Source organism: Lynx canadensis, chromosome E2 (assembly GCF_007474595.2).
Source record: "Lynx canadensis isolate LIC74 chromosome E2, mLynCan4.pri.v2, whole genome shotgun sequence".
NCBI lineage: Eukaryota > Metazoa > Chordata > Mammalia > Carnivora > Felidae > Lynx > Lynx canadensis.
The window spans coordinates 52,391,825-52,418,789 of record NC_044317.1 but is presented as its reverse complement, the minus strand read 5'-3'; the positions used below and the strand labels follow the sequence as shown (position 1 = coordinate 52,418,789).

At 57.5% G+C, this 26,965-nt stretch overlaps 1 protein-coding gene and 1 long non-coding RNA gene across 4 annotated transcripts; one reads left to right on the top strand and one right to left on the bottom strand.

Annotated features, from left to right (window-relative positions):
- Positions 1-531: 531 nt before the first annotated feature.
- Positions 532-10,854, top strand: LOC115503084. The gene is made up of 2 exons (XR_003965293.1): positions 532-1,100; positions 10,291-10,854. It is a non-coding gene; the product is annotated as an uncharacterized LOC115503084 (long non-coding RNA).
- On the bottom strand, positions 5,720-26,964 carry ZSWIM9 (zinc finger SWIM-type containing 9). 3 transcript variants are annotated; one of them, XM_030299090.2, is made up of 4 exons: positions 26,703-26,964; positions 25,349-25,621; positions 18,142-18,454; positions 5,720-8,542 (listed from the first exon to the last, which is right to left on the bottom strand). In XM_030299090.2, exons 2-4 carry the CDS (start codon positions 25,609-25,611, stop codon positions 6,413-6,415), a joined length of 2,706 nt encoding a protein of 901 aa, XP_030154950.1. In that variant the 5' UTR covers positions 25,612-25,621; positions 26,703-26,964; the 3' UTR covers positions 5,720-6,412. The 3 variants fall into 3 exon arrangements, with proteins under 3 accessions (XP_030154950.1, XP_030154949.1, XP_030154951.2); XM_030299089.2 differs by having other exon boundaries at positions 26,707-26,964; XM_030299091.2 differs by lacking the exon at positions 26,703-26,964 and adding an exon at positions 26,172-26,675.
- Between the last annotated feature and the right edge of the window lies 1 nt (position 26,965).

Here is a 26,965-nt window from a genome sequence, read left to right as displayed (position 1 = left end):
ATCCAAAAATAAAACCCCTGGTTCAAAACAGGCAAAAGTTGTGAAGTAACGTTTTGCAGAACATGAACCACAAGGGGCCATGAATCAATGAAAAACATTTCAACTTCTAGTTACGTCCACCTCAGATTCACCGCGGGCCCTTTTCCATCAGGCCCCGCCCACCTCCGGCTCACGGCCCGGCCTCTTTCCCGCAGGCCCCGCCCACCTCAGATTCACCGCCCGGCCCTTTTCCATCAGGCCCCGCCCACCTCCGGCCCACGGCCCGGCCTCTTTCCCGCAGGCCCCGCCCACCTCAGATTCACCGTCCGCCCCTTTCCCCCAGGCCCCGCCCACCTCCGATCCACCGCCCGGCCCCTTTCTACCAGGCTCCGCCCGCCCCGCATCCACTGTGCGTCCCCTTTCCCTCAGGCCCCTCCCACCTTCGCTTCCCGCCCGGCCCCTTTCCTTCAGGCCCCGCCTCTCCCCGGCCACCCACTCCTGTCTCCGCCCCTAGCCCCGCCCACCGCTCCCGCCTACACGTTGCGGGCCCCGCGTAAATCGCTTGCCGCAGGCAGCACAGCGCCAGCCGCTCGTCCCCGTGCACCTTGCAGTCGAGTGGCGCTCGAAGGCGCGGCCGTGTGCACCACCTCGTGGCTCAGCAGCTTCCACGCGCGCTTGAAGGCTTTCCCGCAGGCCTCGCGGCCAAACCACCCCGCCCGGACCTCAGAGCCGGGGACGAGAGAGCCGGGCGCCTTCACTTTGGCGGAGGCGCGCCTCGGCCGCGGCGTCGGGGACCCGGCGAGGGATCGAGTACGCCCGGTGTTCATGGACGAGCTGCACCAGGGCCAGAGCCTCCGCCCCGCCTCCTCCGGGCGCCTGGGAGAGGAGAGAGGGCTCAGTCCCTGGTCATCTCCATCCCACACCTGCAGGGCAGAAACCTGCTCCTCCCGCTCATACCCCTTCATCGAATCCCTCCGATGTTGGCTCTATCCGGAAAGTCCAGAATCCGGCTACTTCTCACTCTCTCCCCGGCCGCCTCCCCTAAGCTCAAATCCTCTCTGACCCCAAGCGAGGACGCCTGTTGCCTGTCTGGACCTCCCGCCTCAGTCCTCGACCCCCAGGTAGGCTCCCCAGAGTGTGCCTGTTAACACCTAGATCAGTTCACGGCCCTCCTCAGCCCAGAGCCCTCCCGCATTTTCCCCTCTAACTCAAAGAAATGCCCAGGACCTCGGCAGGACTCAGGAGGCCCTGCGTGACCCCCCCTGCGTTCCCTCTGGGATCTCTCCTCTCTCCCCCTCTCCTGCTGGCTCACTAGGCTCTGGCCACATTGGCTTCAAGGCTCTTCAACGGACTCATTGTCTGGAACCCTCCTCCCCAAGACAGCGGCCTGGCTTCCCCCTCATCTGGGTCAGGTCCTTGTTCAAATGTCATTTCTCACCAGAGGCCTTTCCTCACCACCTATTTCAAATGGAAACTCACGCTACCCTTCTGTCTTGCCCTACCTGGCTTTACTTTTCTCCACGGCACTTATCTTTGGATGTGAACCTGGGGCTGACCGCGTCCACCTTTCGCATCCACGGGGAGGAGAGTCAGCCTGGCAATGAAATTGTCATAGACACAAACAGCTCCCAGAGAAGGCAGGGACAGCTTCTGGATGAGCACCTAGATCTAGCTGTGCCTGAAGCATCCCCTCCTTAACTTTTTGGTTGCGTGAGGCAATAAATTACCTTTTGTTGCTTCAGCAAGCTTGGCGTGGGTTTTCCGCCATGTGGTAGGCTGAATGATGGCCTCCAACTATATTCAGGTGCTTGTGACTTTGGAAACAAGGACTATGCAGGTAGGATGAAATTAAGCGTCCTGACATGGGGAGATTATCCTGGATCATCTCGGTGGCTCTAAATGTCTACAAGTGTTCTTATAAGAGGGAGATTCGATGCAGTGAAGGCGACGGGATCAAGGAACCGAGATGCTCCGCTGTTGACTCTGAAGGTGGAAGAAGGGGCCAGAGCCAAGGGTTGTGAGGGATGAAGTTCTAGAAGCTGAAAAGGGAAGCAGACGGCCTCTCCCCTAGAGATTCAAAGGGCGCACAGCCCTGCGAACATCTTGATTTCGGCCCTAGGGAAACGGACTTCAAACTTCTGAAGTTTGTCGTCATTTATTACAGCAGCCATAAGGAACTAATACATGCCGTTTGCAGCGAGACTCTGAACACAGAGGGATACATACTTGGCATTTATTTGGCGCTTTCTGTATACCTAGGTACCTACTGCGTGCTCACAATAACCCAGCCATCTGCAGGGTAACTGAAGCTCAGAGAGGGCAATTGACGTGCCCGAGGTCACAGAGTTTGGAAGTGAGTCGAGATCTGAATCCGGGAAACTCGGGCTCTAAAGCCGGCCCTCACAAATTCACCATGGGGGGTGATTCGCACACCTCTTGTGGCAGTGTTGGAGATAATGCGACTGGCTAGTATTTATTGGATACTTACGAGGCTGTAGGAACTGTTCTGAGCAATTCATGGGTATTAACTCACCGAACTCAGCCTATGAGGTGGGGACTTTTATTACCCCCATCTGACAGATGAGCAAACTGAGGCACAGGGATTAAGAAATATCTACATAAGATCGCACAGCTAGTAAGAGGGAGGGGCAAAACGTGACCCCATGATGTCCCGCCCCTCTGTGATGATGAACCCTCCTCATTTGCCAGATGGAGACCCGAGGGCCCAGGGAGGTGCAGGAATGACTCCTGCACTTAGCAATGACCAGCCTCTCCTGGGCTGGAGCCCAGGCCAGGCTGCTTCCTCTGTTGTCAACGTGCTGCCTGACCTCAGGCAAGTCAACATGTCTCTTGGACCTCAATTTCTTCACCCGAGAAACGAGGGGGTTGGTCTGGATCAAAATGTGATGCTCAGAGCGCCCCCATCGGCATCGTGGGGAAAGGCGGGTGAAGCAGGCTCAAATTTGCGCGTCACCCACAATTCCCGAGTCAGGAGTTCTGGGGGAGGGGACACTCCTCACCATTCAACAGCCTGACTGCCGGCCATGTGCCGTGCACTGCCCTGGATTCTGGTAATAGAGCAGTGACCTCCCTCCCCTCTACTGTGGCCCAGCAGAAAATAAACAAGTAAAATACTAAGTATGTCGGATGAGGGTTCATCAAAACCAGTTGAAATGCACCCGTGTTCATGAACACACGTCGCGCACAAGAATTTAAAATGCGCTATATCCAACAGTTTTCTTTTTCTTTTGGAGAGGGAGAGGGAGCGTGAGCGGGCGAGGGGGGCAGAATTTTTTTTTTTAATGTTTTATTGATTTTTGAGACAGAGAGACAGAGCATGAGCGGGGGAGGGGCAGAGAGAGAGAGGGAGACGCACAATCCGAAGCAGGTTCCAGGCTCCGAGCTGTCAGCACACAGCCCGATGCGGGGCTCGAACTCACGAGCCGTGAGGTCATGACCTGAGCTCAAGCCGGACTCTTAACCCACTGAGCCACCCGGGTGCCCCAAGGAGGGAGGGAGAAGCTTAAGAGCGCCTGTCCAGTGTCCCCACTCCAGTCCACCCCCCACACGGCCCCAGAAGGCCGTCTTCACCCCAGGCTGATCTTGCCCCTCTCCTGCTCGTGGCTCCCCAGCAGCCGACGCCAGCGACAGCCCCCTTGATAGGCTCCCCGCACCCGCTCCAGTATAACTCTCGAGATATTTGCCGGTGGTCCTTACATTCCAAGGGCAGCCTCTCCTTCTGGAAGTAGGAACTTAACTCTTCCACCAAGGGGCGCTAGCACCTGTTGTTATGCCCTCTCAGAGCCTCGGTCAGAATCCAACTCCTGCTACAAGGCACAGTTCAAACCTGCTCCGGAGGCACACACTCAACCTGGACCCTCCCCCCTCTTACACACTCAGAGGTCACCCCCAAGCACGGCCCGGATCCCCCCCAAACAAACGATGGTCTCTCCCAACCAACTTCACCCCCCTCACCCGGACTCACAATGAACCCGCCCACTCCAACCGCGCGCCTCCCCGCACGGTGAACTCGCCCAGCCAGAGGCCCCGCCTTCTTTCCTTGACAAAGGTCTTCTAAGCCCCGCCCCGCCCTTCGAACCTGGGTCCCCCAAAGGCCTCCCCTCTTCCAATTGTTTCGACCCGTTTGTCTCCTCCCCCTTTTCCCCCCAGCATTTACCCCCGGCCTCCGCGACAAAGCTCCCGCCCGCCCAAACGTCCCTTCAGTACCCAGGACCACTTCTCCCACCCCTCTGCTGGAAACTTGGTGTGTCCCGGAGTGGCAGAAGGGAACGGGAATCGGGCGAGACCATTACCCGAAGAGGGGGTGACACAGGAAGGGCGTCCCTGTTTAGGGACCGACCGCGCCGCTGGCTCCCCTGGTGCCTTTCAGATTCGAGCGGTGTCTCCCCAGACTTCGCCACCTCCCTATCGCTGTCCCCTCCCCACTTAGTGCTGCGATCCTCATCCTTCGGGCCAGACACCCAGCCGTTCGCGGGTCCATTCACGCGCTTCCGACCGCCTCAAGCGCATGCGTGATGCATTTTCGGAAGAATTCGCTGGCATTTATTGTGATGTTGATCTGGTCTAACAAGTAATGGGAGACCCTCCCCATGCAGCGTCACCAAATGCCAACCCACATCTTCAGTCTCTCAAAAAGAGAACGGGAGAGTCGGTATATAACAACAACCAATCACCGGGGTTCTTGGCACGCACTAGAGAGAATAAGGGCATTATTTTCAATTCTCCAACCAGCTTCGGTAGCAGAGTTAGTATTTAGCCCCATTTTTCCACATCAAGAAACTGAGGGCTTGGGGTTCCTGGGTGGCTCCGTTGGTTAAGCATCGGACCCTTGATTTCGGCTCAGGCCACGATCTCATGGTTTGTGGGCTTGGGCCCCGTGTCCAGCTCTGCACTGAAATGGGGGAGCCTGCTTAGGGTTCTTTCTCTCTCTCTCTCTCTCTCTCTCTCTCTCTCTCTCTCTCTCTCTCTCTCTCTCTGTCCCTCCCCTGCTCTCTGTCTTTTTCTCTCTCAATAAATAAACATTTTCAAAAAAACAAATGGGAGCCATTGTAAGTGCAGAGGTGGAGGTTTGCGGGGGACGGGGGACTCTCCGCTGTGTGTCCATTGGCAAGTCACTGCAATTCTGTGACTTAATTTCCACAGCTGGAAAATGGGCACAATGTCCACCTCCCAGGGTGTTGGGAGGGGGGCGGATCATAGAGGGCATCTATCAAGAGGCTGGCAAGCAGGTCTAGGCCTGACCCCCTCATCCTGGGGCCTCTTCCTAGGACTGAGAGAACCTTTAGTGGCCTCCCACCCTGAGCAGACCCACTGGCCAGGATTCAGTCACGTGCCCCTTCTTAAACCAATCGCTGGCACCGTGGCTGAGATTGGCCTGGGCTAGTCATCTGAGGGTAGACTCCACAGATGTTGGCCAAGTTGTCACCTTGGCATACCGGTCCAGATGAGGGAGGAAGAGGCCCGAGCTGCCAGGGGGAATCTACTCATTTCCGGCCCCTCCATGCCATTTGGCCCCAGGAGGTCTTGTCGATAGAAATGACCTCCGGACCACCTGACTTTCTCTCCAGGTCTGGGCCTCCCCGCCTCCCCCGAGAAGCCAGGAACTCAGTACAGAAACCAAAATAATACTGTTTTATTCCGATCTTGAAGCACAATAGTCCAGACTGTTCCCTTCTCCCACTGGAGAGCCTCCGCCCCTCCCCCCATACCCCTTCCCCCATTCAGTTTCTTCTGGAAATGACCAACCAGAAGGCCAAAGGGATCCAAGCATCCAGGCTTTGGGGACTCTCAAATCACTCCCCTCTTGCTCCTTCTCTCCCTACCTCCTATACCTTTCCTTTCCATGCGTCTTTTTTTTTTTTTTTTCCCTCTGTCCTCCACCCTGGCCTCCTTCTCTCCTGCCTCCCTCTGCTTTCCCCCATTTCTGCCTCTGTTGTCCTCTCTCCGCGGGTCTCCCTGCGAGCTTCTCTCCTCTTTCCTCCCCCCTTCCGTTTGTCTGACACTCCCCTTTGCTTTCTCCTTCACCCCTGCACTCTCTGGACGGACCATCTGCTCCTGCCTGGGCTCTCCCCGTATCCTGGTGTCCTCCCCTCCCCCAGCTTTGTCCCCTCCTTCCTTCTGCCCCCCCCCCTTCTATCCCCTGTCTCATCACACATCTCCTCTCCTGAGGGAGGCCCTCAGGAGCCGTCCTAGCCGCCACCCTCTTCCACACTGTGCCTCCAGGACCTCAGAGACCACTGTCAGCTTCCCCTAGGGCCCAGAGAGGCAAACGGCCAAGGTGAGGTCCCTGGATGACACAGGAAGTGGCCAGAGGGACTGAGGTGGCCTCCTTGGCCTCAGCCCTGTTATCTTTGGGATCGAAGAGCGCCCTCCTGCCCTCACAGCGGAGGGTGGCAGGCGGGGGCCCGATGGGTCAGGGCTCTGGGGCTCTCCCCCAGCAGTCCCTGAGCAGGTCCATGTGGAATAAGGCTGCCCCCGTGAGGAGGCGCGCCGCAAACAGGTGGCGGCAGGGCAGACGGCGGGCGGCGTGGATAGAGCAGCTGCAGCGGGTCAGGGCCCTGTCCAGGAAGAAGTCCGAGGTTCCGTCCTTAAGGGCAAACCCAGCTCCAGTCCAGTGGAAACCCCGGGTCCCGTGCTGCCTGGCGAAGGCCAGCTCTTCGGCCACCAGTTCCGCCAGCTCTGGCCCGCAGGCCGCTCGGAACTTGGCCAGGGGCTCCCAGTCCACCTCCTCCTCTGCGGAGGGGCAGCAAGGCCTCTTTGGTTCCCGTGGACCTTCTTCTTGACCCCCTTCCTGCGGGCTCTCCCCAGCGGCCAGGCACACTCTCCGCGTCCCTGCCCATTCTGGATCGCCTTCACACACAGTTCCCACGGCGGGCCCACACGGGACTCCGTTCCCCAGCCCTAGACACCTCCCTCCTGCACCCCCACACCCCATCCCTTGTTCTCCTCGGCCCTTGGGGCCCACAGACCGGGCTCCCTCTCCGTTCTCCAGGCCTGTCACCCTCGTGTCCCCCAGATGGACCAGAACTACATCTTCCAGATCCCTTCTTCTTTTGACCCCCAACCTCACTTCCCTCTCTTCTCCCACCTCTGGCCCTCTCTGCCTCTCATCTCCCCACTGGGGCCCCCTTTGGTCTCCATTCTCAGGGACCAACTCCCTGGGCTTCTCCACATGGTGCCCCCTCCAGGTCCTGACCTCCAGCCCCCTTCCCTTCTCAGCTTCCAGCTGAGGCCCCTTCCAGTCTCTGGCTTTCAGTCCCTGTGCCCTCTCATCGTGCAGCTGGGCCCCCCGCCAGGTGCTCCCTTCAAGACTCTTGGCCCTCTCAGGATCAAACGGGGCCCCCCTCCGCTCTGTGGTCTCCAGCACCCTAATGCTGTCACCCTCCAGCTGGGCCATCCTCCAGGTATACCCTTCCAATGCTCTCGGCCCACCGTCCTCCAACCAGGCCCCTCTCCCTACGTAACCTTCTGGTCCCCAATCTTTCTCGGCCTCCAACGGGGTCCCCCTCCAGTCTCTGATCTCTGGCCCTCTCCAGTGCTCGTTCTCCGACTGGGACCCTCTCCAGTCTTGGACCTGCAACCCTCTCCCGGAGTCACTTTCTAACTGAGCCCCTCCCCGGTCTCTGGCCTCCACTCCTCGGGCCCACTCCTTCTCCAACTGGGCGCCTCGCCAAATACTTCCTTCTCTCGGGGTCCCTGCCCAGTCCCCGCTCTCCAGGCCCTTCATCCTTTCCTCCTCCACGTGGGCTCCCCTCCCCGGCTCGCCCTCTGGCCAAGGCCCCCCGCCGTCGGGGCCCTCGGGCGCCGCCTCCCCGGCCGCATCGGCCCACTGCATGGCCACCAGGTCGCGGAGGCACTGCGCCACGCTGCGCGAGGGGCTCAGGCGGCGCAGCAGGCGCCGGCGGTGGCCGCGCACCAGGGCGCACGCGTCCAGGTCCCGGGCCGCCTCGAAGGCTCGGAAGCGCACCCACATGTCGCGGCGCGGGGCCCAGTTGCGCTCGAAGTAGTCGACGAAGGCGGCCGGGCCGTGGGCGCGCAGCTCGGCCAGCGCCTCGGCGTAGGCGGCGGGCGACGAGGCGCCGGCCAGGCGGCACAGGCGCGGCCACAGGCCCGGGTCCTCGCGGCCGGCGCCGCCCAGCTCCTGGGCCTTGCTGAAGAGCGTCTCCAGGCCCTGCGCGCGGCAGATCTGCACGCGCGCGCCCGGCAGCAGCTGGCGCACGGCCGGCAGCTGCGCCGCCACCTCGGGCCCGGCCGTCAGGCAGCGCACGCGGCCCTTGACGTCGGGCGCGCTCTGCAGCAGCGAGGCCAGCGCGAAGCGGAGCAGGCTCGGCGTGCCCGGGCGCGCCACGCAGCAGGCGGCCTGGCGCGCGCGCCCCGCGCCGTCCACGCACAGCACCGCCAGCAGGTCCAGCGCGCCCTGCAGCCCGGGCAGCCGGTCCACCAGGAGGATGCGCGGGAAGCGCCGCAACAGCGCCCGGGTGCGCGACGTCAGGAAGAACACGGTCTCCACCACCGCCTGGTCCTCCACGAACACCAGCTTCACCTGCGGGCGGGGCGGGGAGGCAGGGAAAGCGGTCAGGGATCGCCCGGGGGGGGGGGCGCGCGGGGGGCAGGGAGCCCGGCGGCCCCCGGAGCTCGGTGTCCCCGACGGGGAAATGGGAATTCATTCATTCCCGCGTGCAGGCATTTCTTCCTCCGACCGGCAGGCGGCGGTGCAGGGGGGGGGATGGTGTAAAAACGCGACCTCTGGAGGCGGACTGCCAGGGCTCGAGGTCCGGCACCGCCCTCTAATAGCTGTGGGGTTTCTGCCCACGGGCCAGCCTCTCTGAGCCTCAGCGTACCTACTCGGGGCTGGGTATTCATTCCTTCCTGCGCTGAGAGGCAGGCTGGGGTGAAGGTTCTCAAAGTGTAGGGCTGGGAGCAGCGGCGCCCGCTGGGACCTTGACCGAAATGCACATTCTTAGGCCCACCCCAGACCTGCTGAGTCAGAAACTCTGAGGGCCCCACCATCCGTGTTTGACAAGCCCTCCAGGGGATCCCCACGCGCGCTCCGGCTTGAGAGCCACCGGTCTGTCTAGCAATAAAGCCGTAGGCTTCGCAGAAAGATCGCCTGATTTTGAGTCCCGGCCCCATCACTTTCTAACCTTGTGACGTAACCTCTCCGAGCCTCAGTTTCCTCCTTAACCTCGTCGTTCCCCCCATTTCCGCGTCTGGGAACTGCAGACGCGTTCCTTCGTGCTCAGGGGGGCAGGTCCAGCGTGGGGTCTAGAGCCCGCGCAAGGCTGAGACCCTGGGGCCCCCACTTCCTGGCTGTGTGTGGCTCCCGGCCACTTCCCTGACCAACACCCCCTTGGAAGAATGTTACGAGATACTCCCCGCGACGGGAAGGATGAAATGAACGGAAGCATTTCGAACACTGCCTGGCACAAATGATACATTCGGCAATACGCGCTCAAGAAATAGGAAGGGCTCTCCAAGTGTTCGCAGTCGCTACGATTATCGCCCCTGCCCCCAAAACCGTGTCCTCCTAAAGGCCCGCTCCGGCCCTCCCTTCTTAGCAAGTACCCCGGCTCTCTCTAGCCACCGTTGGCCGTGGCACTTAATCACCCCGAAGCACGTCCCATCTCGACTTGCTTGTTGCCCGTTCACCCTTCCAGAGATGGGAGCCCCACGAGGTGAGGGATGCTGTGTTTTGCATTCCTGATACGTCGAACGGCGCCCATGGCATCAGCTTGCTACCTCCCCGGGTGGACGAAGGCACAAAGCGTGCAGCGATACCCACAGGCCACGTCTCTGGAGTTCAGGGAAGAGTCTAATCTTGAATCCTGGCTTCGGCTCTTACTGGTGTGGGACCCTGGGCTGAGTTGCGCTTTCCTTGACTGCAAAACTGAGGCGATGTCTATAGAATAGGGTCGTGGAGAGGCCAAAATGAGATCATTTGTGTCCAAGGCTTGATGCGGATCTAATCCCGCTATTGTTTCTGTGTCACTTGATTCACCGCAGCACTCAGAGGACGGGGACGACGCTGCCCCCCTTTCTGGAACACGAATCTCTCTCGGCTTCTGTCACCCTGAAAACTCCTGGCTGTCCTCCTTCTTCCCAGGCGTCTCCTGTTCTGTCTCCTTCGCTTGCCTCGCCCCTCTTCCACTCCCCACTTCTAAATGTTGCTGAGCTGCGGTCCTGTCCTCTCCTCTGCTCTTTCCCGTCTCTAGGCTCTGCCCAGGCGATCGCCTCTGGTCACCCAGCCTTTTATCATCTCTCAGTTGATAACTCTCAGTTCTGTATCTCCAGGCTCCAGATCCGTCCACTGGATTGCCTCTGCAGGAACATGGCCCCTTGGACGTCTCCAGCGCCCTCCGGAGGTGGGCAGCCCCAAGCCATACTCGATGCTCATTGACCACCCCCACCCCCGCCCCAACCTGCCCCATCTCTGTTTCATTTTCAAAACTTCAGATCAGATCACCCCCTCCCCTGCTTGAAAGCTTTTCCTTTCCCAGGACTCCCCAATCCCACTACAGGTACCCCCTCACCCCCAGAGTTCACGCCACACTGTGGGCTGGGCAATCAGACCCTTGGACCTCATCTTCTGGTCCCTCTTGTCCTCCTCGGCCTTAGTCACTCTGGGCATCGTCATCGCACAAAAGCCACTGAATGGGGCAGAGGGTTGACGGTCAGCCTCGTCCTGCAGGTCCCTGTCGGTGCCAACCCCCAGCCGCAGGGCCAGGATCTGAATAACTTAAGCACAGATCTCTCCACAAACCGTTCTGCCATCATCCAACCTCTTCCTACAGGGTGGTTACAAAGCACTGCATTGTTCTTAGCGTTCAAGGGGAAGGAAAAAATATCCTCTAATTGGAAAAAAAAAAAAAAAAAAGGTCTGGTAGAGTCCTAAGGGAACAAAAAAAAATTTGTCTTCCCGACCCAGAAGCCTTATAGTCAGCATCTTAACCAGTGTTCGAATTCAATAAATTGTATGAAAAAACCTCGTAATCTTACAGCTGATTAGTTACTATCCCCCTACGATTGTTTTCAACCTATCCTGAGTTTTGACATCATTGCTTGACGATTTATCTCAGCAAATGTTTCCATCTAGAACTGCGCTCTGTCCAACCCGTACAGCCACCTGTAACTATTTAAATTTAAGTGAATTAATATTTGACCACCTATAAAAACTCAGTTCATCAGTCACACTAGACATATTTCACCCTAGCCACACGAGGCTAGTGACTGCTCTCCTGAATGCCGCAGGACATTTGCATCACCATAGAAAGTTGTGTCAGGGGCGCCGGGGGGGCTCAGTCAGTTAAGCGTCCGACTCTTGATTTCGGCTCATGTCACGATCTCACAGGTTCATGAGTTGGAGCCCCGCGTCGGGCTCCGCGTTGACAGCTCAGAGCCTGCTTGGGATTCTCTCTCTCCCTCTCTTTCTCTGCCCCTCCCCTGCACTCACTCACTCTCTCTCTCTCTCTCAAACTAAATAAAATAAACTTAAAAAAAAAAAGAAATTCCTGTCAGACAGCGCTGGTGTAGAAATTAATGCAAAGACAAAGTTGTCCTAAGTGGAACGGGTTTAAAAGAGTGATGTGTTTCTATAGTCTTGAGTTCTTGTCCATCTCTCCTCCGGAGTCAGGAGTAACAGAAAAGTAAATAAAGCGAAATGTATTCGCCAAGAGGCTTTCCCAGAGCAGGCAGGCACTTGGCGAGTTTGAACCTGATCTCCATTCTTTAAGGGATAACTCAGATTTCTGATCTTGGGTTTTCTTTCTAAAGAGGGCACGGAGGCTTTCCTTCCACCCCTGTTTGTTCATCAAATGGCGTTGATGGAGAGTCTACTGTGGGCCCGGCACACGGGCATAAATGAACCCAGGGCGGCTAAGCGTTCCAGACCCTGGAGCCAGGCTGTGGTGCTTCCTCTGACCAGCTGTGCGAGCTTCCGTACCGGCTGTGTGGCTCAGGGCGAGTGTCTGAACTTCTCTGGGCCTCCGCTGCTCGCGCCTGCAAAGGTGGGGCGCACCATCACGTGGGCTCATTTGCACGAAGCATGAAGAGCAGTGCCTGGTCCCAGATCAGTATGTGCTGAGTGTCAGCTGTTTTTATGGGTCCCCGTGCACGGACAGCGTGCTCAAGAGAAAGGCTGATGGGACTGAGGTTGGTGCAGGGAACTCCGAGTGAGCGAGGGCCGTTGCTGAGAGGGGACGATCATTTTCCTTCTATTGAAGATAGGGCAACCGAGGCAGTGAAGGATTACCTCAACCCGTCTGGGCTGTCTGAGCTCAGCATATTCCAAAGAAAGGTCTGGCTCTTGCCCGGCTGCTGGGAGATAGGAACGTCCTGCCGGATAAGAGTGTCTGGGCGCCTTGGACCACTTCTAGATAGTCTATGCGAAGACGGGAATGATTTATGATGGGGGGGGCTTGAGCCACACAGTATCATCCTGACCTCCAGAGGGGCTGGAGACCCAGGGCGGCCACTCAGGCAGTCAGGCGCGTCTATGTGGCCGAACCCCAGCAAAATCTCTGGACACCGGGGCTCGGGGAGGGGGGCTCCTTGGTTGGCAATACTCCAAGCCCGTAACACAATGTTGCTGGCAGAGCTGAACACCAGGAGAACAAATGGAAACTCACTGTCCTCCCGCCTCCACCCCACGCGCCTTTTTCCCTTTGCTGATTCTTAATCTGTGTCCTTTTCGCTGTAATAAGCTGTAGCTGGGAGTGTAACAGTGTTGCTGAGCTCTGTGAGTCCTCGTGGCAACTGAGGGCGGCCTTAGGGTCCCCAACTACACCGGGGGAGGGGGGTGACTTGCCCAGGGCCACGGAGCTAACAGGTAACGGGGCTGGGGATCCAAGTCCAGATCCCTGAAATTGTTGGGGGAGAAAAAAAGCAAGGAGCTGAGGGAGACGTGTGGGGGACGCTGCGGAGGGGGTGTGTGTGTGGCGGCCTTTGCCAAAGGTGGGGGGTACCTCAGTTTCCCCCAAATATGAGTTTCGCTACCAAATATTTACGGAACAAATCTGACGTGCCAAGTGCCAGTGCGGGCACTGAGGGGGGGGCCCAGGACATCTTAAGAGTAGGAGGAGGTGAGGGGCACCTGGGTGGTTCAGTCGGTTGGGCGTCTGACTTCAGCTCAGGTCATGATCTCGCGGTCCGTGGGTTCGAGCCCCCGCGTCGGCACCACACAGGACGGGGGTTTTTCCGTGCCGAGGCCTCACCTCCTCCAATGCTCACACCAGTCCTGTGAAACAGCTACCATTATTACCGCCCCCGTTTTCCAGATGGCAAAACTGAGGCACAGAGAGCTTCCGCTGCTTGCCCCGGGGTCCCGCAGGCAGTGAGCGGCAGAGCAGGAATTCGCACCCAAGGCGGCTGGGGCCTCGAGTCCCTGTTCCTGCCCACGCTACCCCCTCGGCCTTCATGAAAGCGATCCCACGGGCCTGGTTCAAGGGCGCGCGGCCGACAGGTGTGAGGACTCAGGTGCGGCCAGGGCGTCATCTCAGGCACACAAACAGGTAGCACAGGGATGCGGCCGCCGTCGACGGTGGGTTCCACAGACGTGAACCCCAGAAACCACGGCTCGCGACACCTGCCACCCACACCCCCTTCCTCCGTGTGAGCACGCGCCCCCTTTTCACACGATCGGAACGGCCCTGGTCTCTAGACTATTCCCGACCTGAGGGAATAAAGATAATAGCTCAATAGCCGAACGTACAGGGCCTCCTGGCTTCCGGGCAGTGTTGTCGCAGGGACGCACACATCCACACATCCTACGAAGGGGTGTGTGCGCTGTTACCCCCGTTCTACGGATGAACACGCGGAGGCCCCGGGGAGCAAGCCGTTTGCACCACAAGGGATGTCCCACAGCTTGCAAGGTCGGTATGGTACATTGGGACCCTGGCCTATTTTCACTTCTCTCTCGCTCTCTCTTTTAATGTTTATTTATTTTTGAGAGAGAGAGAGAGAGCAGGGGAGGGGCAGAGAGAGAGAGAGAGGGAGACAGAGGATCTGAAGAGGGCTCTGGGCTGACAGCAGAGAGCCCAACGTGGGGCTCGAAGTCACGAACCATGAGCTCATGACCTGAGCCAAAGTCAGACGCTTAATTGAGCCGCCCGGGCGCCCCTCACCTTCTCTTCTAAAATGAACCATTTGAACGTGCAAAAAGCCCACAGGGTCCAGGGGTGTCTGGGTGGCTCAGTCAGTTGAGCGACCGACTCTTGGTTTTGGCTCAGGTCATGATCCCAGGGTCATAGGATCGAGCCCCCGTGTCGGGCTCAGCATGGAGCATGGAGCCTGCTTGGGATTCTCTCTCGCGCTCTCTCTCTCTCTCTCTCTCTCTCTCTGTCTCTCGCTCTCTGCCTCTCTCAAACGTGCACTCTCTCTAAAAATAAAATTAGGGGCGCCTGGGTGGCGCAGTCGGTTAAGCGTCCGACTTCAGCCAGGTCACGATCTCGCGGTCCGGGAGTTCGAGCCCCGCGTCAGGCTCTGGGCTGATGGCTCGGAGCCTGGAGCCTGTTTCCGATTCTGTGTCTCCCTCTCTCTCTGCCCCTCCCCCGTTCATGCTCTGTCTCTCTCTGTCCCAAAAATAAATAAACGTTGAAAAAAAAATTTTAAAAAATAAAATAAAATAAAAATAAAATTAAGAAGTTTAAAAAGAAAAAAAGTCCACAGGGTCCAGAAATCTAATCATATGAAGCTACCCAGCCACAGCCTTCTTCCTCTGCTTTTCCACCCACGCCAACCCACTCGCCGTCCCTGTGCCTGTTCCACCTCCTGGGTGTCTTCTGGAGCTTCTTTCTGTGAACACAAGCCCGCATAGCCATATAGTCTCATTCCCTCCCTGCCGCGCACAAAACAGCACGTTACGCACAGTTTTGCACCTTGCTTCGCGGTGTCGTTAACCTCAAAACCGTATCTGAGCGACCTGTTCGGATCGGCTGCCAGAGTCGTTTGCAGCGTAAATTCCCACCCGTGGGACAGGGGCCAACGCGGTCGTGTGGACAGACATTGTCCAGTTGTCCTCCACTGTGCCTGTACAGGTTGACCTTTTAGCGTACGTACAAGTAGCACACTCAGATCAACATTCACCTTTCTCAGAAGGCAGGGCATACCTGTGAGAGAAGACACCACGTTTCTGTTCCAGCTCCCTCTCTGCCCAGAGAGCCAGTTGGCCTGCTGGTTACCCTAGAGCCTGCCAGAAATGAGGTAATGGAGATGTGACGGAACACCTCAGCCCATCATCGCTGCCTTGGGGCAGATCATAAAAGGTCTTAGCACCTCCCCGGATGAAGCGGCTACGGAAGTCTTGCCCACGAACCGTGGCAGTGGCTTTTGGGCACACTACTCTTGTCCGGTCCGCTCCCCAGACCGAGCGGGCCACGGCCGCTCAGGGGGTCCCAGGCATTTGGCTTTGCAAAGCAATCCCTCCAACAGACAAACAAAACAAAAACAAACCAAAAAAAAGTAATCCCTCCCACAGGAGCTGGCTGGGAGGAGCTACAGAAAAGGAAACAGCAGGAACCGAACTCAGGAAGCTGGAAAACAGATGGACAAGCCGATCGATCGCTCCCCACTCCCCGCAAAATAAAGCCCAAACCCCCAACCTCGTGATTCCCGAACCAGCAACTGGAAAATGCTGAGGACCGAGAGCAGCATCGTCAAAAGGAATTGGCAGCACGAGGCAGGGTGGGGGGTCAAACAAGACAAATTGGTGGCCGTTTAAGAAGCAGTTAGACCTCTCAAGGTCAAGTTGCCTCTCATCCCCAGGTGGCTGGAGGTTTCTTTTGCGAAGAGCGTAGAACAGAAAGGGTCCCTGGCCTTGCGGACCACAGGGCCATCTGATGGGGGACAGGGCATCCCAAAGCCCTCTTCCCCCGTTTGGTTCCTGGAAGCTGGCAGCCTGACTTTTACCCATCCTCCTCCCTTCTTCACTTTCAAAAAAGAAAGACTTAAAAAAATAAAAAAAAAAAAGGAATAACCCATTCACTAGTCTGTCTCTTGGTGTTCCAGAACATCTTCCTCATTTTTTTTTACAAGTATTAAGGTGGGGGTGCCTGGGTGGCTCAGTGGGTTAGCATCAGACCCCCGGTTTTGGCTCAGGTCACGATCTCGTGGTTCGTGGGTTTGAGCCCTGCATCGGGCTCTCTGCTGTCTGCATGGAGCCCGCTTCAGATCCTCTGTCCCCCACTCTCTCTGCCCCTCCCCTGCTCGTTCTCTCCCTCTCTCTCTCTCTCTCAATAAATTTTTAAAAAATAATAAAAAATAAGCGTCAAGGCCAAACCACAGACTCGGGAGCCGACCCTGGTTTAGCCGGGGTCTGTGGCAGCTTCCAAACTGGAAGTTAAAAGGACAATCCCTTGACCTTGAAGGCTTTCATCTGTCAGTAAGCTGCTTCTCATGGAGGCAGCCCTACACAGCACAGGTGTTTCCAGAAAAGACAGCCGAGGCTGATTTACTTGATGGTGGACCGTGGAGGACGGAACAGCTCGGCAAAGACCAGTGGGGTGGGGAGCGCATGTGTGCGAAGCCCCATTTGACAGAGCAGCAAACCGACTTGGGCGCGACCCTCAACTCTCCGGAGGCTAGAACTGATGGGAGGGGGCCCGAGCCTCATTTCCAAACTGGGGAGTAGCCGAGCAGAGAAGAGAACATCCCCGCATCTCAGACGGTGTAGGGCTGAAGTCCAGCTCCGTCATTAGGTAGCGGTGTGGCCTCGGGCCACTCGCTCGCCCTCTCGGTGCTTCAGTTTCCTCGTCTGTGAAACGGAGGTAAGAATGGTGACGTCCTTCCTCCACACGCTCTGGTGAGCTTTCAATGTACAGCCGCTTAGGGTCGTGCTTAGCCCACGGTTAAGTGCCTGACAAATGTTAACTAACGTTAGCACCAGTATTAGGTGTGGGTAGAGCGAGCCCGTGCGCACTCCAGTGCAAGCAGGGGAGGGGAAGAGGGAGGGAGGGAGGGAGAATCCCTAGCAGGCTCCGCACGGTTGGCATAGACCCCGTCGCCGGGCTCGATCATCACGGCTTGGCTCGTGAGCTTAGGATCAAAGCCGAGATCAAGAGCCAGACGCTTAACTGACTGAGCCGCCCAGGTGCCCTGACTTGGGACCTCCTCCCTGCACAAGAGAAAAGAACAGTCGGGGGCAGTACGTCGTCCCCCCACCCCTCCTCACCCCCTTCGTTCACGTCCACCCCAGCTCTGAAAGCAGCAGAAAGATTTCTCTTGGACGAACAGCTCGCAGGCTCCAGCCTCTGAACCTTTACGCGGGCTATTCCTTCTGCCTGGAACTCCCCTGCCTCTGCAGATCGAGGGGGGGAGGGGGGGTCCGCTGCCTCCGTTGTCTCCCCTGTTTCGCCAGCATTTCCTTAGAGAGACCTTCGGTGACCACTCAAACTAAAACCGCGCCCTTCCAACCAACCGTCCCTCTCCATGTCCTCACCTGATGCTCCCGGACCCTACTCCTCGCTCTGTCACCTCCCTCCGTCACCTTCGGTGAGGAAGCCCCCTCCCTTCTGAGCCTTGATCTGGATGTTTCCACTCTGCGGGCATTCGTCGGACTACGTGCTTCGCGTCTGTGCGTTTTCTACGCGTGTCGTCCAGGTTTGCAAAATGTCTTTTAAAGGGCACTTCCTGCCCTTCTGACTCGTCTTCTTCCTAGCCCCAACCCTACTGACACCTGATCACCTTTGGGTGTGACTCAGGACGCGAGGCGAGGGAATTCTAGCCCGTTCCTCTGCAAGGCAGCCCCAGGGCCAGGCGCGGCTATTTCAATCGCAATTAGTTAAAAAGAAACGAAACTTAAAGCTCGGTTCCTCGGTCCTACTGGCCACGTTTCAAGTGCCCAATAGCCACGCGTGGCCAGGGGCTACCGTTCCGGGCAGTGGAGAATCCCGCTCCCCCGCATTTCCGTGGGGGGCAGGGAGCTCTTCCGGCCCAGCGCCGCGCGGGCGGGCCGGGTCCCCGCGGCCGGGGACCACGCGTCTTGCAGGCTGCGGCCTCCCCAGCACCTAGCAATAAGCACCTGGCGAATGACCGGCGCGGAGGAATGGATGAAAGGAGCGAATGGAGGAGTGGGCGGATGGATGAATGAATGACCCGCGAGGCTCCGGCGTGGCTGTCCCCCGCCCCCGGCTGCCTCTCCCGAGACCCCACCTTGGCCTCGGGGTCGGTGCGGAAGAGCCCCTCGAGCACGTGCAGGGCGTCCAGGACGCCGTGGTCGCGGCCCTTGCAGTAGGAGAGCAGGCGGTGCACGTCGGCGGGGGCCACGAACTGCTTGGAGATCTTGTTGGTGGTGCGCACGGGCAGGCAGGCGTTGGCCAGCAGGTGGCCCGGGCGGAAGTAGTAGGCGAACTCGAGCGGGCAGGCCGGGTGTGAGTGGGTCAGCTGGCACTCTGTCACCACGAGGCGGTCCCGCAGCGGGCTCAGCTTGACGATGATGAAGGCCGGGCAGCCGGGCTGGGGGGGCCTGCGGGAGGAACGACCACCGCCGCCGTCACATCACCCTCTGCCCTTGTCCTCCTTCTCTTTCTCTCTCTCTGTCTCCTTTTTAAAATTTTCATTTTATATACTTTTTTTTCTAATTTATTTTTTGAGAGAGAGAGAGAGAGAGAGAGAGAGAGCGCGTGCGCGCGCAAATGGGGGAGGGGCAGAGGGCGAGAATCTTAAGCAGGTTCCACACTCAGCCCAGAGCCCCACGCTGGGCTCCCGCTGGATCTCACAGCCCTGAGATCATGACCTGAGCCGAAATCAAGAGTCGGACACTTCACCCCCCGGAGCCGCCCAGGCGCCCCTGACTGTTTTCTAAAATTAAGAATTGTTTCCAGCACAGAGAAGAGACAGGGCCTCACGGTTCCGCCGGTCGTGTGACCTGGGGCGAGTGGCTTCCAGCCTCTGTGCCTCAGTTTCCTCCTGAGTTGAAAGGGAGAGAATATGCATGGTGCCTTTCTCCTAGGCTTGTTGTCAGGGTTGAAAGAGTTGATGTGTGGAAAGCACTTGGCTTCCTGTGCGCTCAGGGTTTGCCGCGGCTCTTTACGACGGCACCTCGAGAGCGATTTAGCTTATCATCTTTATCTCAATTTTAAGAAAGAAAACACTGCCATTTCCCATTTAGCGGTAACAACATCGCGAGTGCAGGGCCCCTGTGCACCTGCCCTCCCCCAAAAAGGACCCCTCCCTCCTCTGCCCCCCAAAGTAGCCAACTCCCAAAGTGGGTATTTTGCCTTCCTGCGTATGTTTTTAGGTACCCGTAAGCAGCAGGAGGTAGGTTCTTAGGTTCGGAAACTTTGTCTACGTGACGAGGCGCTCCAGCTCACCAGGCATCGAGGGAATGCAAACAGCAACCCCCAAGGTCATGCCACTACACACTGCCAGAAGGACGAAATAAACGTGGGCCAGGAGGCGGGGCAGGCCCGATTCGTACTTCTAGACCACGGGCGCGTAAAACCTAAGTCACTTGTGGGACACTGCGTGACACGATCTGCTAACGCTGATCACGGATGTGCCCCTCCGGGACCCAGGATTTCCACTCAAGCGTGGGGAAGTAAGCAGGGATATATTCCTCAAACGCAGCACTAACCAACAGTAAGAGGGACCAAATCGTTACCGTCCCCGGCAACGTGGATCATCTCCCGAACCCGCCGAGCGAAGGAAGCCCGACGTGAAGGGTGATAAAGCACCACGAGTCCCGTTTATCGCGAGTTCAGGGGCGCCTGGGTGGCTCAGGTGGGTAGGCGTGCGACTCTTGATTTCGGCTCAGGTCATGATCTCTTAGGTTCGTGAGTTCGAGCCCCACCTCAGGCTTTCTGCTATCAGAGGGGAGCCTGCTTCAGATCCTCGGTCTCCCTCTCTCTCTGCCCCTTCCCCGCTCCTTGTCTCTCTTTCTCTCAGTCTCTCTCTCTCTCTCAAAAAGTAAACATTAAAAAAAAAAAAAGAGGGGCGCCTGGGTGGCTCAGTCGGTCAAACGGCTGACTTCGGCTCAGGTCATGATCTCGCGGTCCGTGAGTTCGAGCCCCGCGTCAGACTCTGTGCTGACAGCTCAGAGCCTGGAGCCTGTTTCAGATTCTGTGTCTCCCTCTCTCTCTGACCCTCTCCCGTTCATGCTTTGTCTCTCTCTGTCTCAAAAATAAACTTAAAAAAAAAAAAAAAAAAGAAATTTCAAGAGGAAAGCCAGACTCTGCTGTGGAGAGATCAGAGAGAGGTCACGACCTCGAGTGGTTAACACTAAGAGGGGGGAGTGTGAGGGGGTTCTTGGCACTGGACGCGTGTATTCCCTTGTTCTGGGTACTGGTTACATATGCATCTTATTTCCGGGAAATTCACTGAGTTGCATACATACGCTGCGTGTGCTTTTTTAAACATGTGATGAAATTAAGGGTCTTGCGATGGGGACGTGATCCTGGCTTATCCAGGTGGGTCCTGTGTACTGACAAGGGTCTTTGTAAGGGGAAGAGAGAAGCAAGAGAGGCAAATGAGAGAGAGAGACAGAGAGAGAGAGAGAGAGAGAGAGAGAGAGAGAGAAATGCTTCTCTGCTGGAGGAGCGGCAAACCCAGAAGAGGCTCCAAGCCCAGGATCACAGGTGCTTCTAGAAGCTGGAAAAAGGAAGGCAGCAGATTCTCCCCTGGAACATCAGCTGTGCGGACACCTTGATTTTTTAGCCCCGGGAGTCCCGTGCTGGACTTGCGCCCCCTCAGAGCTGTAAAATCACAGATTTGCATTGTTTCAAGACCCTCCGGTTTGTGATCATTTGTCACGGCAGCAACAGGAAACTAGCCTGAGCATCACATTCTATATATACTTTTGCAACTTGCTTTCTCGGTGCTTTTCCACCCATCAGTTTTTCAACACTGTATCCTTTGACTGCCCCACGTTCCACTCGCAATTCTTCCAGCTCTACCTTGGGGTGCTTGGTTTGTTTGTTTGTTTGATTTTTATTTTCATATAATCTCTACACCCACCGTGGGGCTCGAACTCACAACCCCGAGATCGAGAGTCGCACGCTCCAACTGACCGGCCAGGCGCCCCTCTAGTTCTCTAGTTCTAATTCTAGTTCGTCTCTAGTTCTCTCTTCTTACAAACAACGCTTTGATGACACCCAACTCTCTCACCCGTCTGTGTGCGAAAAGAGCCTGTCTGTCTAGGACAATGGTCCTTAGACTGCAGGGCCTGGCCCCGTAGCTGAAATTGATTTAGGGGGTACAACCAGCATTGTAAAAAATGAAAGAGAAATGGCGGGGCTGGGGAGGGGGGGTGGGGGGACAATCAGGGTGTATTTCCCTGATAATAATACTTAAAACTGACATCTGCTTTTGGAAAGGAGGCTCCGTGTTTTTATTCCACGAGGGACGCTAGCAGCATTTTTGGTAGGGGGTTTTTATGTTTGCAGACCAGGGACTGGCCGTGCTTTTTCTGCAAAAGGCCAGACAGTAAATATCCTCTATTTGGTGAACACGGCCATAGAGCCCATGTAAATGCATGGGCCTGGCTGGGTTCCAATAAAACTTTATTTATGAAAAAGAGCTGCAGGGTGCACCTGGCCAAGGGCCTTGTAGTCTGTCGACCCCGGTGACACAGGCTGTCCAGGGCTTGGCGAGTCATTACGAAGCCTGACTCCCAAGCAGTAAATGCCAGGCGCGCTCCCTAAAACGCTCCCAGATTGTTTCCAAATGGCCCCTGAGAAGGGTGAGGCTCCTCAGAAGCCAGGATAAATATTTCAGAACTGTCTCCGTTAAACCAGAAGGGGACCCTCAACACGTTCTTTTCCTTCTCTGTGCAGGAGGTCAAAACCCAGGGAGCCTGCTAGATTGTAAAAGTCTGCCAAAAACGCGTGAGACGCTTTGCCTTATTTAAAGTAACAAAAATAACACAAGTTTAGAAAAACCGTAAGCACACAAGTCGTTATACACAAGACATAAAAATGTCCAGCCACCACAGTGGTGTCGGGAGGGACTGAAGGAAGTTTCCGACGTGCGGTCATCTTTGATTGACCAAAACGGCCGGTTCGTGGGGCTCTTAACCCGACACGTTTCCCCCTGGATAACTCACGGGCTTTTTGTGAAACTGTCTGGTCTGGCGTCTTGTGGCCTGAGTGTTTCAGCCCCGAGAACAAGCCCCCCCCCCCCCCCCCCCCCCCGCTCAAGAGAGGTCACACTTCCGTGAGGCTGTGCATCTCGCCCGAGAACAGCACGTCTCCTCTGGGGTTCCAGGACCTCCCAGGACTGTCTACTGAAGCCTCCAGACGCTAGTTTTGCACTTTCTTTACTTCACACCTGGCGGGGGGGGGGGATAATGCCCCCCACCTCTGAATGTGAACTCCAAGGGGGCAGGAATCTTTGTTTTGCAAAACGCTACCTTCCCAGCACCGAGAATGCCAGAATGCTGGGAGGCGCTCCGTAAATAAATGACGTGGAATGATGGAATCCTGTTGTACGAACCCCCCAGTACCCACGCAGTCCACTCGTTACATCAAGCCACCCAGCACCACGTCCTGCCTATGGGGCCTTCTAACCTCGTCCAACCATCCCCTTTCCCCCATCCCCACTGCCACCGGTCTACTCGGTTCTTTCCTTCTTCGTCCTCCTTTGCACCTAGTTACCTCCTACGCATCCTTCACGGCTCAGACTCAGTGTCCCCTCCTCCAGGAAGACTTCTCTGACCATCCTCTGGGAAAGGGGGACAGAGTGGCCAAGGAGACACAGTCCTGATGTGTGTTCTAGGGACCCTCAGTCCCAGCCTCCTCCCTGGCCTCCCGTCTCTCTCCTCCGGTCCGTCCCCCCCTCCCCCGTGGCCCCCGGAGGGATCATCCTAAACCCAGAGCTGCCCCTGCTCACAGCCCTCCCAGGGCTCCCCCAAGATGAGTCCTGGCCCCTGGACTCAGCCCCGCCGGGCAAGACCCTGACACCATTCCCCCCACATCTGCTGCCCCGTCACACACCAGACGCCCCCTATAGCACCCTGGCCTATGGGCTGCTCCTGGGTTGTGACACCGGACAGGTGCTGCCTGAGCAGTTGGGGGAAGAGAGGGTCTCAGAAACCGTGGGCCCCCAGTCATCATCCCTGAACTGGCTTGCTAATCCCCCCTTCCTCCTGGGCTCCCCATCCCGGGACCATCCTGCTGTCTCCCCAAAGCCACCACCAGCCTGTCAATCCCCAGCCCTGCCCCTCCTGTCCCCTGGCTCCCTGTGATATTTGCAGAGCACTGGGGACAGTGCCTGTGCACAGCAAGTGCTGCGTGTTGAAGTCACATACATACATCCATAAGTGTATAAACAGAGAGAGCCCTTCGAGTTTTCATTTACTGGTCACCTCTTCCAGGAAGGCTTCCAGGAGCACCCCATAAGCTCTCGGATAGAGCTGCCCACTCCTCTTTTATCCCCCCCTCCCCCCTTCAACTTCTTCTCTCTCACAACTGCCCTCATTTCCCTTAAAAATAACATTTTGGGGGGGGGGTCTTTGTCTCCTCCATTAGGTACTCAGCTGCTCAAGCGCTGAGCAAAGTGCCCAGCAAAGAGCGTGCACACAGTTGGTGCTCAATAAGTGTTTGTTACTTGGAATTGGGTTCTGTTAACGAAGAGAGATTCCAGGATTGGGCCCAAGCCACTCGCAAACTCTGGCGTTCTAGAGTTCTCTGTGATGATGGTTGTTTCACGCTGCTCTGCGTCTGGGTCTCTGCTTCTACATAGGCAGTGAGTAAACTACCGAGAACAGTAAACTCCCAATAAATGTTTAAATAACTACGGTCAGAATCGCTGTCAGAAGGTGCTCACGTCGTCTTTTGAGCGACGTGCCTGTATTAGCTCATTTAATCCTCACAAAACCTAGGAGATCGATGCCACGACTTCCTCCACTTTCCAAGGCAGGAGACTGAGACCCAGAAGGGTGACGTCACTTGCTCGGTGTCGCTGGCTAACTGCAGCAGGCCTGGGGGGTCGGAGGCTAGGCTGCTGGCTTGAGGCTGTGCTCTTTGACTTCTAGAATAGCTGTCGTTTACCGGGCCGCCCATGTTCCAGGTACCGGGTAAGTGCCTTCCCCCATCTTGGTCTCACGGTAACCTCACAACAGCCCTGTAATACGGAGCCTGTCTTTAAGTGCCCCGTCCTTGCCCATGGCTCTCCAGCCAAGGGTCTCAAACTTATGCACCCACAGGGACCAGGCGGGCGAAACACACAAGCGGCGGGGGCCACGTATGAGGCAATGGAGAGCGGTGGGGTCTGGGGCAAACCTGAACGCCATCACCCAGTCTAACTGGAGTGGCCATCTGCCTCGCAGGGAGGTGGGCTCAGCCTCTTCCTGTGTTTCCAGAAAAGCCGGAAACCAAACATTTTATGGGGAATGCTCTGATTTAGAAGTGGGGTCGATTGAAACACCCTTGGCCACCCGGGTGAGTCTCCCGGCTCTCTTTTGGGTGTTTCGCTTGCCCCTTGTGACATTATGTTTATAGGAAACTGTGAGCTTGTTCATATAATGTGTCAGTCTCCCTGTCTTGCCTGAAAGTTCCACGAGGGGAGGGGATGTGTCTGTCCCGCTCAACCCCTGCTCTCCCCAGTGAGGTATCGCTAGCCCCTGTGTGGGACCTGGCCCCGTATTTACGGAAAGCGTGGATGAATCTTTTTCTCTTTGTCCTGTGGCTTTCTCTGCAGCTCAGTCTGGCTCTGGTCTCTTTCTGTGTGTCCCAAACCTGGCTCTCACCCAGTTTTCTGACTTTGGCTTGGGTCATGATCTCACGGTTTGTGAGTTTGAGCCCCGCGTGGGGCTCTGCACTGACAGCTCCGAGCCTGGGGCCTGCTTTGGATTCTGTGTCTCCCTCTCTCTCTGCCCCTCCCCTGCTTGCACACACACACTCTCTCTACCTCTCAAAAATAAATACGTTAAAAAAAATGTAAGTCTGTAATTTGGGGCGCCTGGGTGGTTCAGTCAGTTAAATGGCCAACTTCGGCTCAGGTCTCGGTCTGGCAGTCAGTGAGTTCAAGCCCTGCATGGGGCTCTGTGCTGATGGCTCAGCGCCTGGAGCCTGCTTTGTATTCCTCGTCTCCCTCTCTCTCCGCCCCACCCCTGCTGTGCTCTGTCTCTCAAAAATAAATAAAGGTTAAAAAAAAAAAAAAGTCTGTAATTGGAGCCCACCCTGTCACTCACTGTGTGTGCGCCTTTGTCCTGCCAGCAGACTGGCTGTCTCCCTTTCTCCCTTACTCTCGGCCTCTCTGCAAGGTGTATGCATTTAGCAGTTTTAGCGGGCATGTCTCCCTCCGGGTCTCTCTCCGCGGGGGCTCACTGCCTACTCCTCCCCGTTGCTTCCCCTCCGCCCTTCCCCCCCCCCCACCTCCCCCGCCACCCAGCACCCAGCAAGGGGCAGCTCAGCTCACGCACCCCACGGTGGGCCGGCTGGGCGCGCGCACGTCCTTGCACACGAGCCGCACGTAGCTGTACTTGAGCACGTCGATGAGCGTGTAGAGCGGGGGCGCGCTGGCCCAGCGGCAGCGCGCCAGGTGCATGGAGCTCTTGACGAAGAAGAGTGCCAGCCGCTGCTGGCACCACGCGTCGAAGAAGCGGCTGAACTCGGCCCACGAGAAGAAGGCCCGCTCCCGCAGCTCCTGCTCCTCCTGGCCTGCCGTGCTGGGTGGGGACTCCATCCTGGGGCGCCTGAGGGGAAGAGGGGACACGTGGATATCAGAGTCGTCCCCATCAGGGTACCCCACCTCCTCCGTTTTCCGCCCGCCTCTTTGGTACTGGTGCCTCTTTCCAGGTGGGGCCCACGGCGGGAGGCACCCCCGTTAATATTTATATATGAATCTACGCTCCACCTTCGGCTTTCTCCCATCCCTGCATTATTCCTTGGGACAACTGGAGCCGGTCATCCTGGTCCCTGATTTCAGCTCTGGCCCCTTCCTCTGTAGATGTGCCCCTGGGTACAGCTGGGGTCCCTCTCCCAAAATGGGACTCTTAAGTTCCGTGGTGGACACCTCCTCAAATGTGTTCCCTCCTTCCAGTTAAGACCTCCTCCCCCTCCTGATGTCTCTCCTCCACTTGGCCGCCACCTCTAGCGCCCCCATTCTTATGAAACGCCCCCTTCTGTCTCCTCTTGGCCCTAACCCACATCCATCTGTGCCCCTCTTCTAAAGATGTTCCATCTCCAGATGTGCTCCGACGTCCAGTCACGGACCCCGCAACCCCGGTCGTATTCTTCACGCACCTGTGGCTCCCTCCTCCCGGGATGTATCTCCGATATGCAGCCGCTGCCCCTCTCCCAGAGGTGACCCCATGGGTCGCCACATCCAGCTGTAGCCCCCGCCTCCGAGATGCTCCCATATCCAGATGTCCTCTCCACATCCAGTACGTCGTACTTTGCGCCCACAGGTGTGTGCCCCATTCACTTGTGGCCAATTCTCACAAGTGTCACCGATATTTGTCTGTGGTCCCTCCTGCCCAGACGCTCCCCCAAGTCCAGCTGTGGTTCCCTCCTCCCATTCGCAGCTATCCTACTCCCCAGATGTGCATCCTGGTCCTAGACATGGCCCCTGGTCTTCAGATGGGCTTCATCACCCCAGATGCTCCCCCACGTCCAGCTGCGCCTCCCCACCGGGTGCAGCCCCTCCCAGCCCGCCTCTGTCTCCCCAAGCCCTCCCAGCCCCTCCTGCCGCGGGCCCTCCCATCTCCGCTGTCCCACCCAGCTGTGCCTCTCCCCTCCCCCAGATGTGCACCCTTCCAGCCCCTCCCCACTCACCTACCCGCCCCGGAGCGGCGTCCACCTCCCACAATGCTCCGCGCCGGGGCCAGGCCCGGCCCTTGCTCCCGGGATGCCCCGCGCGGTCTCCCGCCTCTCTTCCCGCCGTGCCACGCGCAGCGGCTTGCCCTGAATCTCCTTTCCCCGTCAGTCACTTCTCGGACCCACAGCTACACCCGCCCACCCCGAGCGAGGGAAAGCGCGGGCCGTTTCCCGTCGTGCTCTGCGGGAGGGCTCACCCCACTTCACCCCTTTTCCTAGTA

Coding starts and splice junctions, on each gene's coding strand:
- ZSWIM9 (XM_030299091.2), bottom strand. CDS start 26,308: ATGTGGAGAGGACATCTGGATATGGGAGCATCTCGGAGGCGGGGGCTA. Junction 18,455..25,348: donor CCCAGCCGGCCCACCGTGGG/GTGCGTGAGCTG, acceptor TTCCTCCCGCAG/GCCCCCCCAGCCCGGCTGCC. Junction 8,543..18,141: donor GCACCGACCCCGAGGCCAAG/GTGGGGTCTCGG, acceptor CCCCGCCCGCAG/GTGAAGCTGGTGTTCGTGGA.